The following is an 18,939-nucleotide window of genomic DNA, read 5'->3' on the forward strand; positions in this document are numbered from 1 at the left end:
ACCTTCCTAATATTGAGTTGCACCACCTTTTGCCCTCAGAACAGCTTCAATTCGTAGGAGAATGGACTCTACGAGATGTTGAAAGTGTTCCACAGGGATGCTGGCCAATGTTGACTCCAATGCTTCTCACAGTTGTGTCAAGTTGGCTGGATGTCTTTTGGGTGGTGGACCATTCTTGATACACGCGTGAAAAACCCAGCAGCGTTGCAGTTCTTGACACACTCAAACCGGTGCTCCTGGCACCTACTACCATATCCTGTTCAAAGGCACTTAAATATGCACAATCAATGTCTCAGTTGTCTCAAGGCTTAAAAATCCTTCTTTAACCGGTCTCCCCCCTTCATCTGAAGTGGATTTAACAGGTGACATCAGTAAGGGATCATAAGCTTTCACCTGGTCAGTCTGTCATGGAAAAAAGCATGTTTTGTACACTCAGTGTATATAGTCTGTATAGAATGTATTCCCCCCTCCCTCTCTTACCTCCCTTCTCTCTCTGATGGTAAGGCAGTGTGATCCCAGGACTGAAGGGAGAAGAAGGGAAAGAAGGAGAGGATAGTGGAGGGGAAGAGAAGAGAGAGCTGCCTGCCTGGAATCCATTACCCAGGGAGGCATCAGCGTTTCACTGTGGGAACCTTATTGATCTGCCTCCTCTATAATTATTCCACTTACACAATCCCCCCCTCTCCATCTCTCTGTTTCTCTTGTCACTCTCTCCCTCCCTTTATCCGCCTCCCTCCTTAGCTACTTTCCATGGATCCCTTTCCCCCTCTGCCTTCCTCCGTCCAGCTTTCTTTACATTTTCTGTCTTGTCTTTCTTTACTCCCTATTTCTCTCTCCCCTCTCTCTTAAAAAAAAAGTGGTTTGACTCTCTCCCTCTCTGTATGCATGTAGCAGTCAGAAACTGACATTGGGACACTGATGTGCTAAGGTTTTGCCCTGCAAAACACAGAGCCTATGATATCAAACAACCAAGTACCAAAATTGACACCTCTCACTGTGCGTGTGAGAGAGCGAGTGAGAGAGCAATTATTGTATTTGAGGTGAAAGTTGTGTATATGTCAAATCAAATACTCCTCCCAAAGCATGACTGACATCCTCTGAAACCCCCCCCCCCCACACACACAAACACACACACAGCGTGAGTGTGTTTCTCAAGCAGCCAGTGTGCTAAGACCAGTCCCAGAGCAGGGTCTTACAGTATGCGGAGGAGAGATAGATGGATGGGGAAGGAAGGGGGAGCTCTGAAGGTATCGATTTTTTTCTATTTTAGCCTCCTCGCTGCTCCCATCACAACTCCCCCTGGGCCTCTCTGTGTGTGTGTGTGTGTGTGTACGTGCGTGCGCGGGCTTCTCCGTGCTTCAAGGTTGTCTGTCTGTCTGTCAGTGGGGTGTGTTAGCTCTGGGGAACAAGTTATCCTTGGGTTGCAGGTTAGAGCATCACACTGCTAACACTTCTTTTTACTGCAAGTTTTCCCCCTGTGACGGCCAGTGGTGTTGTGAAAAAAATTTGCTTGACAAGAAAAAGTGTTCTTGGTGGGAATGTGATGTCATTGTTGTAAAGGAAATGGGTCTCTTTTTCCAGTATGACTATAGCTGTGCCATCACTCATGAAAGGTGGTTTTCAGAGATGACTTACGTCAAATGTTTTGCGTCTCATGTTTTCAGATATGACTACGCCTATGTACTGGCATGATGATACTGTTTTCATTACACAGAACACCTTTTGTTTGTAGCTAGGCTATGTGGTGGATGTGGAGTTGTGTGAATAGGCCTTCGTGTGAACTGTGAATGAGTTGACACACCTGGTTTAGCGTCTCTCTCTCTTCTCTCTCTCTCTCTCTCTCTCTCTCTCTGGTGATAAGGCGTCCCTCCTCGCCACCTGCCTGTGTTTGGACACTGTGTCACATGGTCTCACACTGCCAAGGCCACTAGGACAGCAGCTGCCTCAAACACTCAGCCTCTCTGTGTGTGTGTAACCAGGTGTTCTTTCTCGTCTCCTACCTGAGACGTGTGTCTCTTTGTTTGTGTGTATACTGTGTAGTGTTGCAAGGTATACCTGCACCACGGTAATATCACGGTACCAAAGTGACATGATACTTATGATACCCACATTTTAGAATACCGTAGTACCGTTTCATATGATGCTACTGACATTTTCAGCCCTACTGATCTAAAGATCCTGCTGGCTCCTCTTATAAAATGTTTATAAAGAGCAGTTTGGTTTATAAATTCAGTTGAATTTAAGCAACAGCCATTAGTCTCTTGTATGCGCCGGTCCTTTTAATATCCACTTCACTTTCATGCTCATATCACGTCAGCCAGCCACATCCCTTACCAGTCCTCACTCACCTGCTTCTCTCCGTCCGCTCTTCATGCGCAACTATCCCTCCATCAGTTAAAAAAAATAGATAATTTAGCAATGATGGCGAGCGGGGGGTGCAGACCCTGATGAGTCTTCTGTTGTTAGATTTGTACGTTTGTTACATTGGAGCATCGCCTGTTATAACCAAGAGCACAGGCCAGTTTGAGTAGACTTTGCAAGTTCACTGTCATACAGCCTCTGAGTGTCAGAAAGGGAAAATAGCAAAGAAAATGACTTGTCTTTAGCCTAAACGGTTAAAAAATATGACCCATATTACCAGAGATGCCTTTTTTCTTTCTATCGGGATTTGCGCGCATTTGATATAATTTCACAAACCATGTTGCGGGACATTTTAAAGTAATCCCGGATTGCTAATTATTAGTTTGATAACAAGCAATGTTGTTCCAGGGGTGGGCCTGGGTGGACACATGCCCACCCACTGGGGAGCCAGGCCCTGCCAGGCCCAACTAATCAGATAAAAAACAAAACTCATTACAAAAATACTCCTCTGCAGTATTCTATTACAGTAGACACTGAACAGTATGAAGTTAAATTCAATGTGTTGTATTGAGTAGAAGTGTGAATTTCAGTGACAGGGTTTTGCGTAGCACATGCGCAAAACATTTAGAAAACAGGAACAAGCGTCCGGGGAACGGGACGAAAAGGACACTAGGCCACTGATGTTTTTCCACCGTGGTGTCGCGATACTACTCTCTCATGATCCAGTACTTGGCCTGGTATCGTATCGTTAGTAACATTTTGGTATCTGACAACACTAATACTGTGTGCGTCTGTCTGTGAATGTTTACGCTGTGTGTGTGTTTTAGCGGTTGATAACTGGCTTACTTTGTTCTCTCTCTTCTCTGTCTGCAGGAAGTTTGAGGAGCGCCCTCAACCACAACGCTTAACAAGGTGAGTGAGTGAGTGCATGCACGCACGCATACACACACACACACACACACACACTTCGCACACACACTTTGCACACACACACACTTTGTACACACACACACTTTGTACACACACACTTTGTACACACACCTCCATACACACTCCCCTCTTCCCTTTTGCCTTTTCAGATAATATCATACTATGAGCTTGGTTATGAGCTATGGGTCATTTCAATGTCAAAGGACCCTTGAGCACAAACATGTGAAGTTCATAGGAGCATATCAAATTGGGTGTCAAATGAAAGGTAAGAGTCTATATTCTGGGCAAATGAAGGCATAGATACATTTTTCAACCATTTTCTACCTTATAAATTTGGCATAAGTAATAGCTTTGATTTCCGGTCAAACAGATGGAAATGGGGTCTTAGACAATATCTACCAGGAAAAAGTCTTAACAGTATTTGAAATGCATCAAAACACAATAATGTTGAAGTAAAGACCTTTGCCAACTAATATCAACACTTATATTTCGTTTTGGAGAAATGATTTGGCTTCTGATTTGGCTTCTGTGAGTTTAAAAACATTTCCTTATAATTATGGTACCAAAAACCAACATATATCTTTAAGATATTTTCTAATTTCTTTCCCTCATGAAGAGGGAGGATAATGAAAGTTCACAGAAGTAACAAGTAAAGGTAAACCTATCAATTAGTTATAGTGTTTTTACTGATATACATTTTTGTAATTCTGTTACCAAAAAATATCTAACAGAATTACAGCAATTGAATTGGCTACAAATGGGAAATCATAGTAGTCACAAACCACAGTTGGGTCACCTGCTACTGTCCTCCCTTCTACTGGCATACTGTTTTCTTTTTTCTTTCTGTTGTCTAGTGGTCTCTCTCTACTCTCTCCAGGTAATATTACCTCTCCCGGCTCTTACTGACACCTACCCATAAGCCCCCTCTTTTTCCATTTACTGTAACCAGCATCCGCGCCCACTGAGCACCGGCTGACACCGGACGTCCATGGGCGTTGAAAAGTAGTTGAAATTTGGTCAGTGCGCCCTGGCCTACATTTCAACATCCACAGCTGTAGATCTTTGGTCCGGACCGGCCTTGAATTGGTCAAAACATAGACATCCGTGATTGGTGGCCGGACCAAATCTGAACCAATAATAGATGTCAATGTTTCACAAGTTTGGACAGCACAGTACAGTACAGTGAAGCACAGTAGGGATGTGCACGGTTATTCAACAAATATTAAAATATCCAAATGGACGTTAGTATTCGAATACTTGTGTGAGTATTCATTTTAGCGGGGGAAAAAATATGGACCTATTTTAACACTGAAAAGGCTTTTTCTAAATTAAAATATCCATGTGACATTGTTACCTACAAGGATATACCATGACATTTCAAATGATTATTTTAATAAAACAACTAACTTTTTTATGTAGTTTTCATGATGGTGCATGGTGCGCCTCATAAAAAGTAGCCATCACCTGTGTAGTTTGTTGTTTGTTGGCCAATCAAAGCGGCAAAGTGTAGTAAATGGAGTGAGAGTTCACTAATGCAATGTAAGATGGAATACAATTACGGAATTAAAAGTTAGCGAAATGAGAAGGAGTAGGCTACGACGAGCAACCAACGGAGGTAGGCTGTTGTTTTATCTGAATGGGGCTGGGGAGAAAGAGGAATATGTGGCCTCAATTAGCCTAGCTAGCAGGATGATGAATAACATTGAGCACGGTTACATGCACACAATAATGCGATTATTCTGGATAGTGAAGTTATAATAGTTTGCTTAAAACGTTTACATGCTTTACAAGAAGAACGATTTCCCTAATAATCCTGTTTACATGGACACATCTGAAATCAGGCTACTGACTTTTGATAAATGCTGAATATCACCAACCAAAATAAACGTTCTACCACAGTGACCATGTTATTTTTGCGAAGACTATTTAATTCTGAGTTCGGACATATACAGTTTGTATGTGAAAACTGTAAGATGCATACTTTCAGTTTTTCCGATCTCACTTCACTTGCGCGTAAGAGGGAAAGCTTGCGCTAACCGGTGCTGGCACATGCGCAGATCAAAATACACCACTGGAACACCGATTTTAAGCTGTTTACATGTCCTAATAATTCTAAAGATTGCTCGGAAAACCAGGTGTTTTAATCGGCATATGCATACTTCGATAATGACCTTACGCCAATTAAGATAAGCAGAGTAAGGTGTTTACATAACTAATGCTATACTCAGCCTTCTGCCATAATCAGTTTAATATCTAATTATTAGTGTGCATGTTAACATGCTCATTGTTGCTGCTACAAGTTAGCTAGTCTTGGCTGTAGCCGAGTTGCCTTGGCATCTCTCTCTCTCTCACTCAGTCTGCTCGCTCCCAACACCGCCCCCTCCGCAGCTGCAGCAATAGAACGCCAGCCTCGCCCTCACACAGCAGTGCTCAGGTTAAAAACATTGGTTTAAAAAAATAATTATCTTGATAGCTGACAATTTTATGGTACTATTCGAATAGTGAAATTATTTCAAACCCCCTTCCCTAAAGCACAGTAAAGTACAATATAGTACAAAAAAAATGTTTTATAGTACAGTAGAGTAGACTCAATGTATTGAACTCTATTATAATAAAAATAATACATTTTACACTTCACGACACCCAAAGTCACTTTGCATACACAAGGAAATCAGCAGGATAAAAAGTAATAAAATCACATATTAAGTAAGTATATAAAAGTACACTAAACATAGGAGACTAAAGATGGAGAACATTAAAAGCCTGGTCTCCCATGGAGCAGAGCAGAATGAGGGATGGTGAGGAGGCCAGTGTCAGAGGAGCGCAGTGAACAGGTGGGAGTGTAGGGGTGTAGGAGGTCAGGAAGGTATGTTGGCGCTAGTCCATTGAGTCCTTTTGTAGGTGAGCATGAGCAAATTGAAGATCATCCTGTATTGAACTAGGAGCCAGTTTTGGCGGGGAGTACGTAGAGAATGGCGTTGCAGTAGGCCAGGCATGATAAAACAAACAAAAAAACGTGAATGAGGGTTTCAACAGTGAGGTCAGTGACAGAGGGTCTGTGTCGTGAGATGTTTTTGAGGTAGAAGAAGGCTGACTTGGTGACGTTCTGGATGTGGGGTTCAAGTGACAGTGGGGTCAAATGTAACACCAAGGTTCCTGAGTGTGGAGTTTGAGCAGTGTTTTCCACCAGCACATGGAGTAGCCAGCCAAATAGAAAAAGTAGCCAGCCAGGATACCCCAGGCCGAGGTGGTTAATAATTGTTTGCCGAACAAGCTCTATTTTGGTGGACTCTGGTACATTCTAATGCCTTGATTCCATTCGAAATGCACATAAACAGATTGGAAAAATTAGTTGTGGTATTGTGTTTACAATTTAAATTACTGAAAATGTATTAATTCAGTATATTATTCGTTTTTTTAAATATTGTGTAGGCCTATATGATCAGGACTATTTTCTAAGTAAGATAACATTAAACCTTTTAACATTTAACCGGTCTTCTCTTGAGATTAAAATATTTTACTGCAAGATATGAATTGCCACAATTATGTTTGTTCTTAAAATTATGTATTTTATTAAAACAGAACAATTAAGTAAATTCCCCAAATTATCTAGAAAATATTAATTGAAGGTTAAATGTAAAATCAAAGAAATTGTGTGATGAGCATTTTTTTTTTTTAGTGGTCTCTAAAATAAACAGAACAGATGCTCAATTAAGTTCTGGGTCCATACGTGTTAAGAGAAGAGAGAGAACGACATCAGTTTGCAACCCGCTTTGTGAATTGCAGTATGTCATTTATTAAAAAATAAGTGTTTAACAACTGACCCACAGATTTCTTCTTAAAGAATCTTGTAAGAGTCTGCTGACTTCCACAGGCTTCAAGCTTCCTTTTTAAGAGGCATTTCCTCAACTATCTGCAATACAGGTATGATTGAAGAGTGAAGCTGGTGTTAATCATGGGCTATGCTACACAGAAAGCAGCAGACCTGTATCAATATTTTAAAAAATACCATATACACTATATATACAAAAGTATGTAGACACCCTTCAAATGAGTGGATTCGGCTATTTCAGCTACACCCGTTGTTGACAGGTGTATAAAATCGAGCACACAGCCATGTAGTCTCCGTAGACATTGGCAGTAGAATGGCCTTACTGAAGAGCTCAGTGACTTTCAAAGTGGCACCATCATAGGATGCCACCTTCCCAACAAGTCAGTTCATCAAATCTCTGCCCTGCTAGAGCTGCTCCGGTCAACTGTAAGTGCTGTTATTGTGAAGTGGAAATGTCTAGAAGCAACAACGGCTCAGCCGCGAAATGGTAGGCCACACAAGCTCACAGAATGGACCCGCTGAAGCGCATAGCGCGTACAAATTGTCTGTCCTAGGTTGCAACACTCACTACCGAGTTCCAAACTGCCTCTGGAAGCAACGTCAGCACAATAACTGTTCGTCGGGAGCTTGGTGAAATGGGTTTCCATGGCCGCACACCATGCGCAATGCCAAGCGTCGGCTGGAGTGCTGTAAAGCTCACCGCCATTGGACTCTGGAGCAGTGGAAACACGTTCTCTGGAGTGATGAATCATGCTTCACCATCTGGCAGTCCGACGGACAAAGCTGGGTTGGGCGGATGCCAGGAGAACACTACCTGCCCCAACTGTGAAGTTTGGGGGAGGAATAATGGTTTGGGGCTGTTTTTCATGGTTTGGGCTAGGCCCCTTAGTTCCAGTGAAGGGAAATCATAAAGCTACAGCATACAATGACATTCTAGACAATTCTGTTCATCCAACATTGTGGCTACAGTTTGGAGAAGGCCCTTTACAAAGCGAGGTCCATACAGAAAGAAAGTTTGTCGAGTTTGGTGTGGAAGAACTTGATTGGCCTGCACAGAGCCCTGACCTCAACCCCATCGGACACCTTTGGGATGAATTGGAACACCGACTGCGAGCCAGGCCTAATCGCCCAACATCAGTGCCCAACCTCACTAATGCTCTTGTGGCTGAATGGAAGCAAGTCCCTGCAGCAATGTTCCAACATCTAGTGGAAAGCCTTCCCAGAAGAGTGGAGGCTGTTATAGCAGCTAAGGGGGGACCAACTCCATTCTAATGGAATGAGATGTTCGACGAGCAGGTGTCCACATACTTTTGGTCATGTAGTGTAAGTAACATTAGCTTTTAAAACAATTCAATCTGTTTTCTTGTATCATATTTTGGACAAGAGTGAGGCTATCGCTCCACTAGCCTACCTATTGTTCCTGCAGTGAGGAGGATTCACCTTCATCAAATGTTTTCATATTTTATCTGCAGATAATCGCCAAAAAGCCTACCAGTATGCAAATGTTTTAGCCAAATGTACTGATCCAATTCAGTAGGCTACTGATGAGTCCTGATGGACTTCATATCGGAAATACAAAAACAAGATCTTTAGTTTACTTGTCCCGATGCGATACCATGGACATATAACTAAGTTGTATGATTTATGAATGGCAAGGATATATGAGATCGACTTTATTCAGTCAGTTCGACACCGTTTATAAACTAGTCCAGCTTGCTGTTTGTCAATCAAATCACAGTAAGCCTATGCGCCAGCACTACGTGGCTTCATATGAAACATGCAAAATAAAGTATATCAGTGTGCCAGATAAAACACTAGGCTAAGTGGATTTCGACTCATCGTTACCACATTATATGGGCTGTGCAAATTGACTCACATAAACGATGAAGTAGCATCATGCTTTCTCCCTCCGTGTAAATACATTTGACTTCAACCACAGCGTACACAACACAAACACCCAGGTACTGGAAGGCGGGACAGACAGCAGACTGTTTCCCTGTCAGCTTTCACTTTGTGACTGATGTGCCTGTCCTATAAATAGATCGCTAGAAGATGCATATCGTTCATTCTAGCGGGACAGGGCTCAGCTTTCTTTTTCTGACTTGCGAATTGTAAAAAAGTAGTCTAGTAATTTTAAGTGAAAAAAGTACCTGAACCTGAGTGTTTAATCGGCTGTATAGCCGACAGCCGGCACTAGTGGAAAACACTGTTGGAGTGGATGGTGCAGCCGTCGATTGTCATGTTGAGTTGACCCAGTTTCTTGATGAGGGAGTTGGGACCCATAAGCATGATCTCTGTTTTGTCATCATTTAGTTTTACAAAGTTATTGCTCATCCAAATGTTCACTTCACAGAGACAGTCAACAACAGAGGGGGATGGCAGAGTGGAGTTGGGTTTTGTGTGGATGTAGATTTGTGTGTCATCTGCATAACAGTGAAATCGGAGTCCAAATTGACGGAGGATCTGACCAAGAGGTAGCATGTAAATACTCAACCGTAATGGACCTAACACTGAGCCTTGTGGGACACCTTGTGATGCAGGGGCTGGGGCAGACCTGCATTTGCCAAGGGAGACAAACTGTTGTCTGTCAGATACAGTTGAAGTCGGAAGTTTACATACACTTAGGTTGGAGTCATTGAAACTTGTTTTTCAACCACTCCACAAATTTCTTGTTAACAAACTATAGTTTTGGCAAGTCGGTTAGGACATCTGCTTTGTGCATGACACAAGTAATTTTTCCAACAATTGTTTACAGACAGATTATTTCACTTATAATTCACTGTATCACAATTCCAGTGGGTCTGAGGTTTACATACACTAAGTTGACTGTGCCTTTAAACACCTTGGAAAATTCCAGAAAATGATGTCATGGCATTAGAAGCTTCTGATAGGCTAATTGACATCATTTGAGTCAATTGGAGGTGTACCTGTGGGTGTATTTCAAGGCCTACTTTCAAACTCAGTGCCTCTTTGCTTGACATCATGGGAAAATCAAAAGAAATCAGTCAAGACCTCAGAAAAAAAATGGTTGACCTCCACAAGTCTGGTTCATCCTTGGGAGCAATTTCCAAACGGCTGAATCAAATCAAATCAAATTTTATTTGCCACGTGCCGCATACAACAGGTGTAGACATTACAGTGAAATGCTTACTTACAAGCCCTTAACCAACAATGCAGTTTAAGAAAAAAAGAAAAAAAGCAAATAATTAAAGAACTGCAGTAAAATAAAATAACAGTAGGGAGGTTATATACAGGGGGTACCGGTACAGAGTCAATGTGCGGGGGCACCGGTTAGTCGAGGTAATTGAGGTAATATGTACATGTGGGTAGAGTTAAAGTGACTATGCATAAATAATAAACAGAGTAGCCGCAGTGTAAAAGAGGGGGTTAGGGTGGGGTGGGGGGGGCAATGCAAATAGTCCGGGTAGCCATGATTAGCTGTTCAGGAGTCTTATGACTTGGGGGTAGAAGCTGTTAAGAAGCCTTTTGGACCTAGACTTGGCGCTCTGGTACCGATTGCCATGTGGTAGCAGAGAGAACAGTCTATGACTAGGGTGGCTGGAGTCTTTGATAATTTTTAGGGCCTTCCTCTGACACCGCCTGGTATAGAGGTCCTGGATGGCAGGAAGCTTGGCCCCAGTGAAGGTACCACGTTCATCTGTACAAACAATAGTACGCAGGTATAAACACCATGGGACCATGCAGTCTTCATACCGCTCAGGAAGGAGACGCGTTCTGTCTGAAAGTACTTTGGTGCGAAAAGTGCGAATCAATCCCAGAACAACAGCAAAGGACCTTGTGAAGATGCTGGAGGAAACAGGTACAAAAGTATCTATATCCACAGTAAAACGAGTCCTATATCGACATAACCTGAAAGGCCGCTCAGCAAGGAAGAAGCCACTGCTCCAAAACCGCCATTAAAAAGCCAGACTACGGTTTTCAACTGCACATGGGGACAAAGATCGTACTTTTTTCAGAAATGTCCTCTGGTCTGATGAAACAAAAATAGAACTGTTTGGGCATAATGACCATCGTTATGTTTGGAGGAAAAAGTGGGTTGCTTGCAAGCTGAAGAACACCATCCCAACCGTGAAGCACGGGGGTGGCAGCATCATGCTGTGGGGGTGCTTTGCTGCAGGAGGGACTGGTGCACTTCACAAAATAGATGGCATCATGAGGAAGGAAAATGATGTGGATATATTGAAGCAACATCTCAAGACATCAGTCAGGGAGTTAAAGCTTGGTCGCAAATGAGTCTTCCAAATGGACAATGATCCCAAGCATACTTCCAAAGTTGTGGCAAAATGGCTTAAGGACAACAAAGTCAAAGTATTGGAGTGGCCATCACAAAGCCCTGACCCTCAATCTTATAGAAGGTTTGTGGGCAGAACTGAAAAAGCGTGTGCGAGCAAGGAGGCCTACAAACCTGACTCCGTTACACCAGCTCTGTCAGGAGGAATGGGCCAAAATTCACCCAACTTATTGTGGGAAGCTTGTGGAAGGCTACCTGAAACGTTTGACCTAAGTTAAACAATTTAAAGGCAATGCTACCAAATACTAATTGAGTGTATGTAAACTTCTGACCCACTGGGAATGTGATGAAAGAAATAAAAGCTGAAATAAATAATTCTCTCTACTATTATTCTGACATTTCACATTCTTAAAACAAAGTGGTGATCCTAACTGACCTAAGACAGGGAATTTTTACTAGGATTAAATGTCAGGAATTGTGAAAAATAGAGTTAAAATGTATTTGGCAAAGGTGTATGTAAACTTCCGACTTCAACTGTATATAAGAGTGGAACCAGGCAAGGGGTGTTCCGGAAACTCAAAGAAGCCTCTCCATGAGGTCAGTTAAAATGTGTGTCAAATGCTGTAGACTCCACTCTAAATCAAAGCAAATCACATTTTATTTGTCACATGCTTCATCAACAACATGTGTGGACTAACAGTGAACAGCTTACTTACGGGCTCTTCCCAACAATGCAGAGAGAAAGAAAGTAAAATGCATTAAAGTAATAATAGATGCACAGTGAGTAACAATAACTTGGCTATATACAAGGGGAACCAGTACTGAGTCGATGTGCTGGGGTACGACGTAATTGAGGTAGGTACAGTGCCTTCAGAAAGTATTTATACCCTTTGACTTACAGTATTCCACATTTTGTTGTGTTACAGCCTGAATTCAAAATGGATTAAAGTAAAATAAAAAAATCTTACCCATCTACACACAATGACAAAGTGAACATTTGTTTTTAGACATTTTTGCACATTCTTTGAAAATGAAATACAGAAATATCAAATGTACATAAGTATTCACACCCCTGAGTCAGTACTTTGTAGAAGCACCTTTTACAGCTGTGAGTCTTTCTGGGTAAGTCTCTTAAGAGGTTTCTACATTGTACAACAATTGCCCATTTGTCAAATTGGTTGATCATTGCTAGACAATCATTTTCAGATCTTGCCGTAGATTTAAGTCAAAATTGTAACTTGGCCACTCAGGAACATTCAATCAATCAATCAATCAATTTTATTTTATATAGCCCTTCTTACATCAGCTAATATCTCGAAGTGCTGTACAGAAACCCAGCCTAAAACCCCAAACAGCTAGTAATGCAGGTGTAGAAGCACGGTGGCTAGGAAAAACTCCCTAGAAAGGCAAAACCTAGGAAGAAACCTAGAGAGGAACCAGGCTATGAGGGGTGGCCAGTCCTCTTCTGGCTGTGCCGGGTGGAGGTTATAACAGAACCATGCCAAGATGTTCAAAAATGTTCATAAGTGACAAGCATGGTCAAATAATAATCAGGAATAAATCTCAGTTGGCTTTTCATAGCCGATCATTAGAGTTTAAAACAGCAGGTCTGGGACAGGTAGGGGGTTCCACAACCGCAGGCAGAACAGTTTAAACTGGAATAGCAGCAAGGCCAGGCGGACTGGGGACAGCAAGGTGTCATCATGCCCGGTAGTCCTGACGTATGGTCCTAGGGCTCAGGTTCTCAGAGAGAAAGAGAGAACGAGAGAATTAGAGAGAGCATACTTAAATTCACACAGGACACTGGATAAGACAGGAGAAGTACTCCAGGTATAACCAACTAACCCCAGCCCCCCGACACATAAACTACTGCAGCATAAATACTGGAGGCTGAGACAGGAGCGGTCCGGAGACACTGTGGCCCCATCCGAAGAAACCCCGGACAGGGCCAAACAGGAAGGATATAACCCCACCCACTCCGCCAAAGCACAGCCCCCGCACCACTAGAGGGATATCCCCAACCACCAACTTACAATCCTGAGACAAGGCCGAGTATAGCCCACAGAGGTCTCCACCACAGCACAAACCAAGGGGGGCGCCAACCCAGACAGGAAGATCACGTCAGTAACTCAACCCACTCAAGTGACGCACCCCTCCCAGGGGACGGCATGAAAGAGCACCAGCAAGCCAGTGACTCAGCCCCTGCAACAGGGTTAGAGGCAGAGAACCCCAGTGGAGAGGGGAACCGGCCCGGCAGAGACAGCAAGGGCTGTTCGTTGCTCCAGCCTTTCCGTTCACCTTCACACTCCTGGGCCAGACTACACTCAATCATATGACCTACTGAAGAGATAAGTCTTCAGTAAAGACTTAAAGGTTGAGACCGAGTCTGCGTCTCTCACATGGGTAGGCAGACTGTTCCATAAAAATGGAGATCTATAGGAGAAAGCCCTGCCTCCCCGCTGTTTGCTTAGAAATTCTAGGGACAATTAGGAGGCCTGCGTCTTGTGACCGTAGCGTACGTATTGGTATGTACGGCAGGACCAACTCGGAAAGATAGGTAGGAGCAAGCCCATGTAACGCTTTATAGGTTAACAGTAAAACCTTGAAATCAGCCCCTTGCCTTAACAGGAAGCCAGTGTAGGGAAGCTAGCACTGGAGTAATATGATCAAATTTCTTGGTTCTAGTCAGGATTCTAGCAGCCGTATTTAGCACTAACTGAAGTTTATTTAGTGCTTTATCCGGGTAGCCGGAAAATAGAGCATTGCAGTAGTCTAATCTAGAAGTAACAAATGCATGGATTAATTTTTCTGCATCATTTTTGGACAGAAAATTTCTGATTTTTGCAATGTTACGTAGATGGAAAAAAGCTGTCCTTGAAACAGTCTTGATATGTTCGTCAAAAGAGAGATCAGGGTCAAGAGTAACGCCTAGGTCCTTCACAGTTTTATTTGAGACGACTTTACAACCATCAAGATGAATTGTCAGATTTAACAGAAGATCTCTTTGTTTCTTGGGACCTAGTACAAGCATCTCTGTTTTGTCCGAGTTTAAAAGTAAAAAGTTTTCAGCCATCCACTTCCTTATGTCTGAAACACAGGCTTCTAGCGAGGGCAATTTTGGGGCTTCACCATGCTTCATTGAAATGTACAGCTGTGTGTCATCCGCATAGCAGTGAAAGTTAACATTATGTTTTCGAATAACATCCCCAAGAGGTAAAATATATAGTGAAAACAATAGTGGTCCTAAAACGGAACCTTGAGGAACACCGAAATGTACAGTTGATTTGTCGGAGGACAGACCATTCACAGAGACAAACTGATATCTTTCCGACAGGTAGGATCTAAACCAGGCCAGAACTTGTCCGTGTAGACCAATTTGGGTTTCCAGTCTCTCCAAAAGAATGTGGTGATCGATGGTGTCAAAGGCAGCACTAAGGTCTAGTAGCACGAGGACAGATGCAGAGCCTCGGTCTGACGCCATTAAAAGGTCATTTACCACCTTCACAAGTGCAGTCTCAGTGCTATGATGGGGTCTAAAACCAGACTGAAGCATTTCGTATACATTGTTTGTCTTCAGAAAGGCAGTGAGTTGCTGCGCAACAGCTTTTTCTAAAATTTTTGAGAGGAATGGAAGATTCGATATAGGCCGATAGTTTTTTATATTTTCCGGGTCAAGGTTTGGCTTTTTCAAGAGAGGCTTTATCACTGCCACTTTTAGTGAGTTTGGTACACATCCGGTGGATAGAGAGCTGTTTATTATGTTCAACATAGGAGGGCCAAGCACAGGGAAGCAGCTCCTTCAGCAGTTTAGTAGGAATAGGATCCAGTATGCAGCTTGAAGGTTTAGAGGCCATGATTATTTTCATCATTGTGTCAAGAGATATAGTACTAAAACACTTAAGTGTCTCTCCCGATCCCAGGCCCTCGCAGAGCTGTGCAGATCCAGGACAGCTAAGCCCTGGAGGAATACGCAGATTCAAAGAGGAGTCCGTAATTTGCTTTCTAATGGTCATGATCTTTTCCTCAAAGAAGTTCATGAATTTATCACTGCTGAAGTGAAAACCATCCTCTCTTGGGGAATGCTGCTTTTAGTTAGCTTTGCAACAGTATCAAAAAGAAATTTTGGATTGTTCTTATTTTCCTCGATTAATTTGGAAAAGTAGGATGATCGAGCAGCAGTGAGGGCTCTTCGGGTACTGCACGGTACTGTCTTTCCAAGCTAGTCGGAAGACTTCCAGTTTGGTGTGGCGCCATTTCCGTTCCAATTTCCTGGAAGCTTGCTTCAAAGCTCGGGTATTTTCTGTATACCAGGGAGCTAGTTTCTTATGACAAATGTTTTTTCGTTTTTAGGGGGTGCAACTGCATCTAGGGTATTGCGCAAGGTTAAATTGAGTTCCTCAGTTAAGTGGTTAACTGATTTTTGTCCTCTGACGTCCTTGGGTAGGCAGAAGGAGTCTGGAAGGGCATCAATGAATTTTTGTGTTGTCTGAGAATTTATAGCACCGACTTTTGATGCTCCTTGGTTGGGGTCTGAGCAGATTATTTGTTGCGATTGCAAACGTAATAAAATGGTGGTCCGATAGTCCAGGATTTTGTGGAAAAACATTAAGATCTACAACATTTATTCCATGGGACAAAACTAGGTCCAGAGTATGACTGTGGCAGTGAGTAGGTCCAGAGACATGTTGGACAAAACCCACTGAGTCGATAATGGCTCCGAAAGACTTTTGGAGTGGGTCTGTGGACTTCTCCATGTGAATATTAAAATCACCAAAAATTAGAATATGATCTGCTATGACTACAAGGTCTGATAGGAATTCAGGAAACTCAGAGAGGAACGCTGTATATGGCCCAGGAGGCCTGTAAACAGTAGCTATAAAAAGTGATTGAGTAGGCTGCATAGATTTCATGACTAGAAGCTCGAAAGATGAAAACGTCATTTTTTTTTGTAAATTGAAATTTGCTATCGTAAATGTTAGCAACACCTCCGCCTTTGCGGGATGCACGGGGAATATGGTCACTAGTGTAACCAGGAGGTGAGGCCTCATTTAACACAGCAAATTCATCAGGCTTAAGCCATGTTTCAGTCAGGCCAATCACATCAAGATTATGATCAGTGATGAGTTCATTGACTATGACTGCCTTTGAAGTGAGGGATCTAACATTAAGTAACCCTATTTTGAGATGTGAGGTATCACGATCTCTTTCAATAATGGCAGGAATGGAGGAGGTCTTTATCCTAATAAGATTGCTAGGGTGAACACCACCATGTTTAGTTTTGCCCAACCTAGGTCGAGGCACAGACACAGTCTCAATGGGTATGGCTGAGCTGACTACACTGACTATGCTATTGGCAGACTCCACTAAGCTGGCAGGTTGGCTAACAGCCTGCACCCTATTTCACTGTGGGGCTAGAGGAGTTAGAGCCCTATCTATGTTGGTAGATAAGAGGAGAGCACCCCTCCAGTTAGGATGGAGTCCGTCACTCCTCAGCAGGTCAGGCTTGATCCTGTTTGTGGGTGAGTCCCAGAAAGAGGGCCAATTATCCACAAATGTTATCTTTTGGGAGGGGCAGAAAACAGTTTTCAACCAGCGATTGAGTGCTGAGACTCTGCTGTAGAGCTCATCACTTCCCCTAACTGGGAGGGGGCCAGAGACAATTACTCGATGCCGACACATCTTTCTAGCTGATTTACACGCTGAAGCTATGTTGCACTTGGTGACCTCTGACTGTTTCATCCTAACATCGTTGGTGCCGACGTGGATAACAATATCTCTATACTCTCTACACTCGCCAGTTTTAGCTTTAGCCAGCACCATCTTTAGATTAGCCTTAACGTCGGTAGCCCTGCCCCCTGGTAAACAGTGTATGATCGCTGGGTGATTCGTTTTAAGTCTAATACTGCGGGTAATGGAGTCGCCGATGACTAGGGTTTTCAATTTGTCAGAGCTAATGGTGGAGCCTTCGGAGTCTCAGACCCCGTAACGGGAGGAGTAGAGACTAGAGAAGACTCAGACTCAGACTCCGACTCGCTACATAATGGGGAAAACCGGTTGAAGGTTTCTGTCGGCTGAATGAGCGACACCGGTTGAGCATTCCAACAGTATTTCCCTCCAGAAGCCATGAGAAAGTTGTCCGGCCGCGGGGACTGTGCGGGGGGGATTTATACTAACATTACTGTCTGTACTTACTGGTGGCACAGACGCTGTTTCTTCCTTTCCTACACTGATATTACCCTTGCCTAACGATTGCGTCTGAAGCTGGGCTTGTAGCACAGCTATTCTCGCCACTGTCTTCTTGTTAAGCAACTCCAGTCTATATTTTGCCTTGTGTTTTAGGTTATTGTCCTGCTGAAAGGTGAATTCATGTCCCAGTGTCTGGTGGGAAGCAGACTGAACCAGGATTGTTTTGCCTGTGCTTAGCTCCATTCGGTTAATTTATGGAGAGTTGTACTCAGTAATGTGTTGTATTGGATTTCATATCTATAATTATGCATTTCTGTGTAGTACATATCAAGTACCCATGATGTAATTCTGTTACCATAATTCTGTTACCGTGTGTAAATCCACTTCACTTACTGTAGTTCAATACAATAACCAAAATAGAATCATAGCTGAATAATAAATCATAGCTGACACCCCACTTGACACCCAAAGGTTTTGGAAAACGTGGTCGCATAAAAAAAAAAGATTTTACCGTAATTCTGTTACCAAAACTTTCCATCTTCACAGTTCTTCCAGTAAATTTGTTTTTGTTAAATGTTCTGTGTAAATTGTTCAAAGCAGTCCTTTTGCAAAGAGTTGTATGATTTCTTGAACTTTGAAAAAAGAATGGTATTTGTTGGGGTCTCAGCGTAATTCCGTTACTGTGGAATTGCCCTATAATGCTAACTATCATAATAGTAATGAGAACCATCTAAGCTATCATTTCTTCACTGAGATAAAAGTAACAAGTCTTGAATGAAATCGAAGATTGAATGGTTAAAAGAAGATATCAGACACATTTTCAGTGTGCTTGTTTTATTGACTGCATAGACTGCTCACAGTTCAACAGGGCTTGTCATGCATGGTTATGATTAGGGATGGGATGTTGTTAAAGTGAGCTGTTTTCCATCCCTCTCTTGGACATCTGTAGCGGTCTTAGGCTAGTTAGTGTGTATGAAAATAAAATAAAGGGTTGAGGCCTGGATTCTGCGGTCACAGCAGGGCTTTAGTCCAATGGTCCTTTTGGTCTGTTGGTCAGCCAGCCTGCAGAGAGAGTGGAGGATTGTCTGACCATGACCGCCCTCTCCAGCCCGTGGCTTTAGGGAGGGGTGTGTGTGTGTGTGTGGGGGGGGTTATGTGTGCGCCTTCTCAATCCTGACTGTCTCTATTGCTGAGCCTTCGGAGCTCCCTGAAGAGCACGTGGGTGTTTCTCTCTCTCTCTCTCTCTGTGTGTGTGTGTGTGTGTGTGTGTGTGTGTGTGTGTGTGTGTGTGTGTGTGTGTGTGTGTGTGTGTGTGTGTGTGTGTGTGTGTGTGTGTGTGTGTGTGTGTGTGTACGCGTGCCGCTCCAAGGGGAAAATG

At 43.0% G+C, this 18,939-nt stretch overlaps 1 protein-coding gene across 1 annotated transcript in view; it reads left to right on the forward strand.

Moving 5' to 3' along the window:
• The window catches only part of LOC121554122 (recombining binding protein suppressor of hairless), a 76,780-nt gene that overhangs the window by 41,003 nt on the left and 16,838 nt on the right, over positions 1–18,939 (forward strand). The window contains exon 2 of the mRNA XM_041867563.2: positions 3,235–3,273. Coding sequence (XP_041723497.1) covers positions 3,235–3,273 — 39 coding nt within the window. The remainder of the gene's footprint in view (positions 1–3,234; positions 3,274–18,939) is intronic.

This window comes from Coregonus clupeaformis, chromosome 39 (assembly GCF_020615455.1).
Source record: "Coregonus clupeaformis isolate EN_2021a chromosome 39, ASM2061545v1, whole genome shotgun sequence".
Classification (NCBI taxonomy): domain Eukaryota; kingdom Metazoa; phylum Chordata; class Actinopteri; order Salmoniformes; family Salmonidae; genus Coregonus; species Coregonus clupeaformis.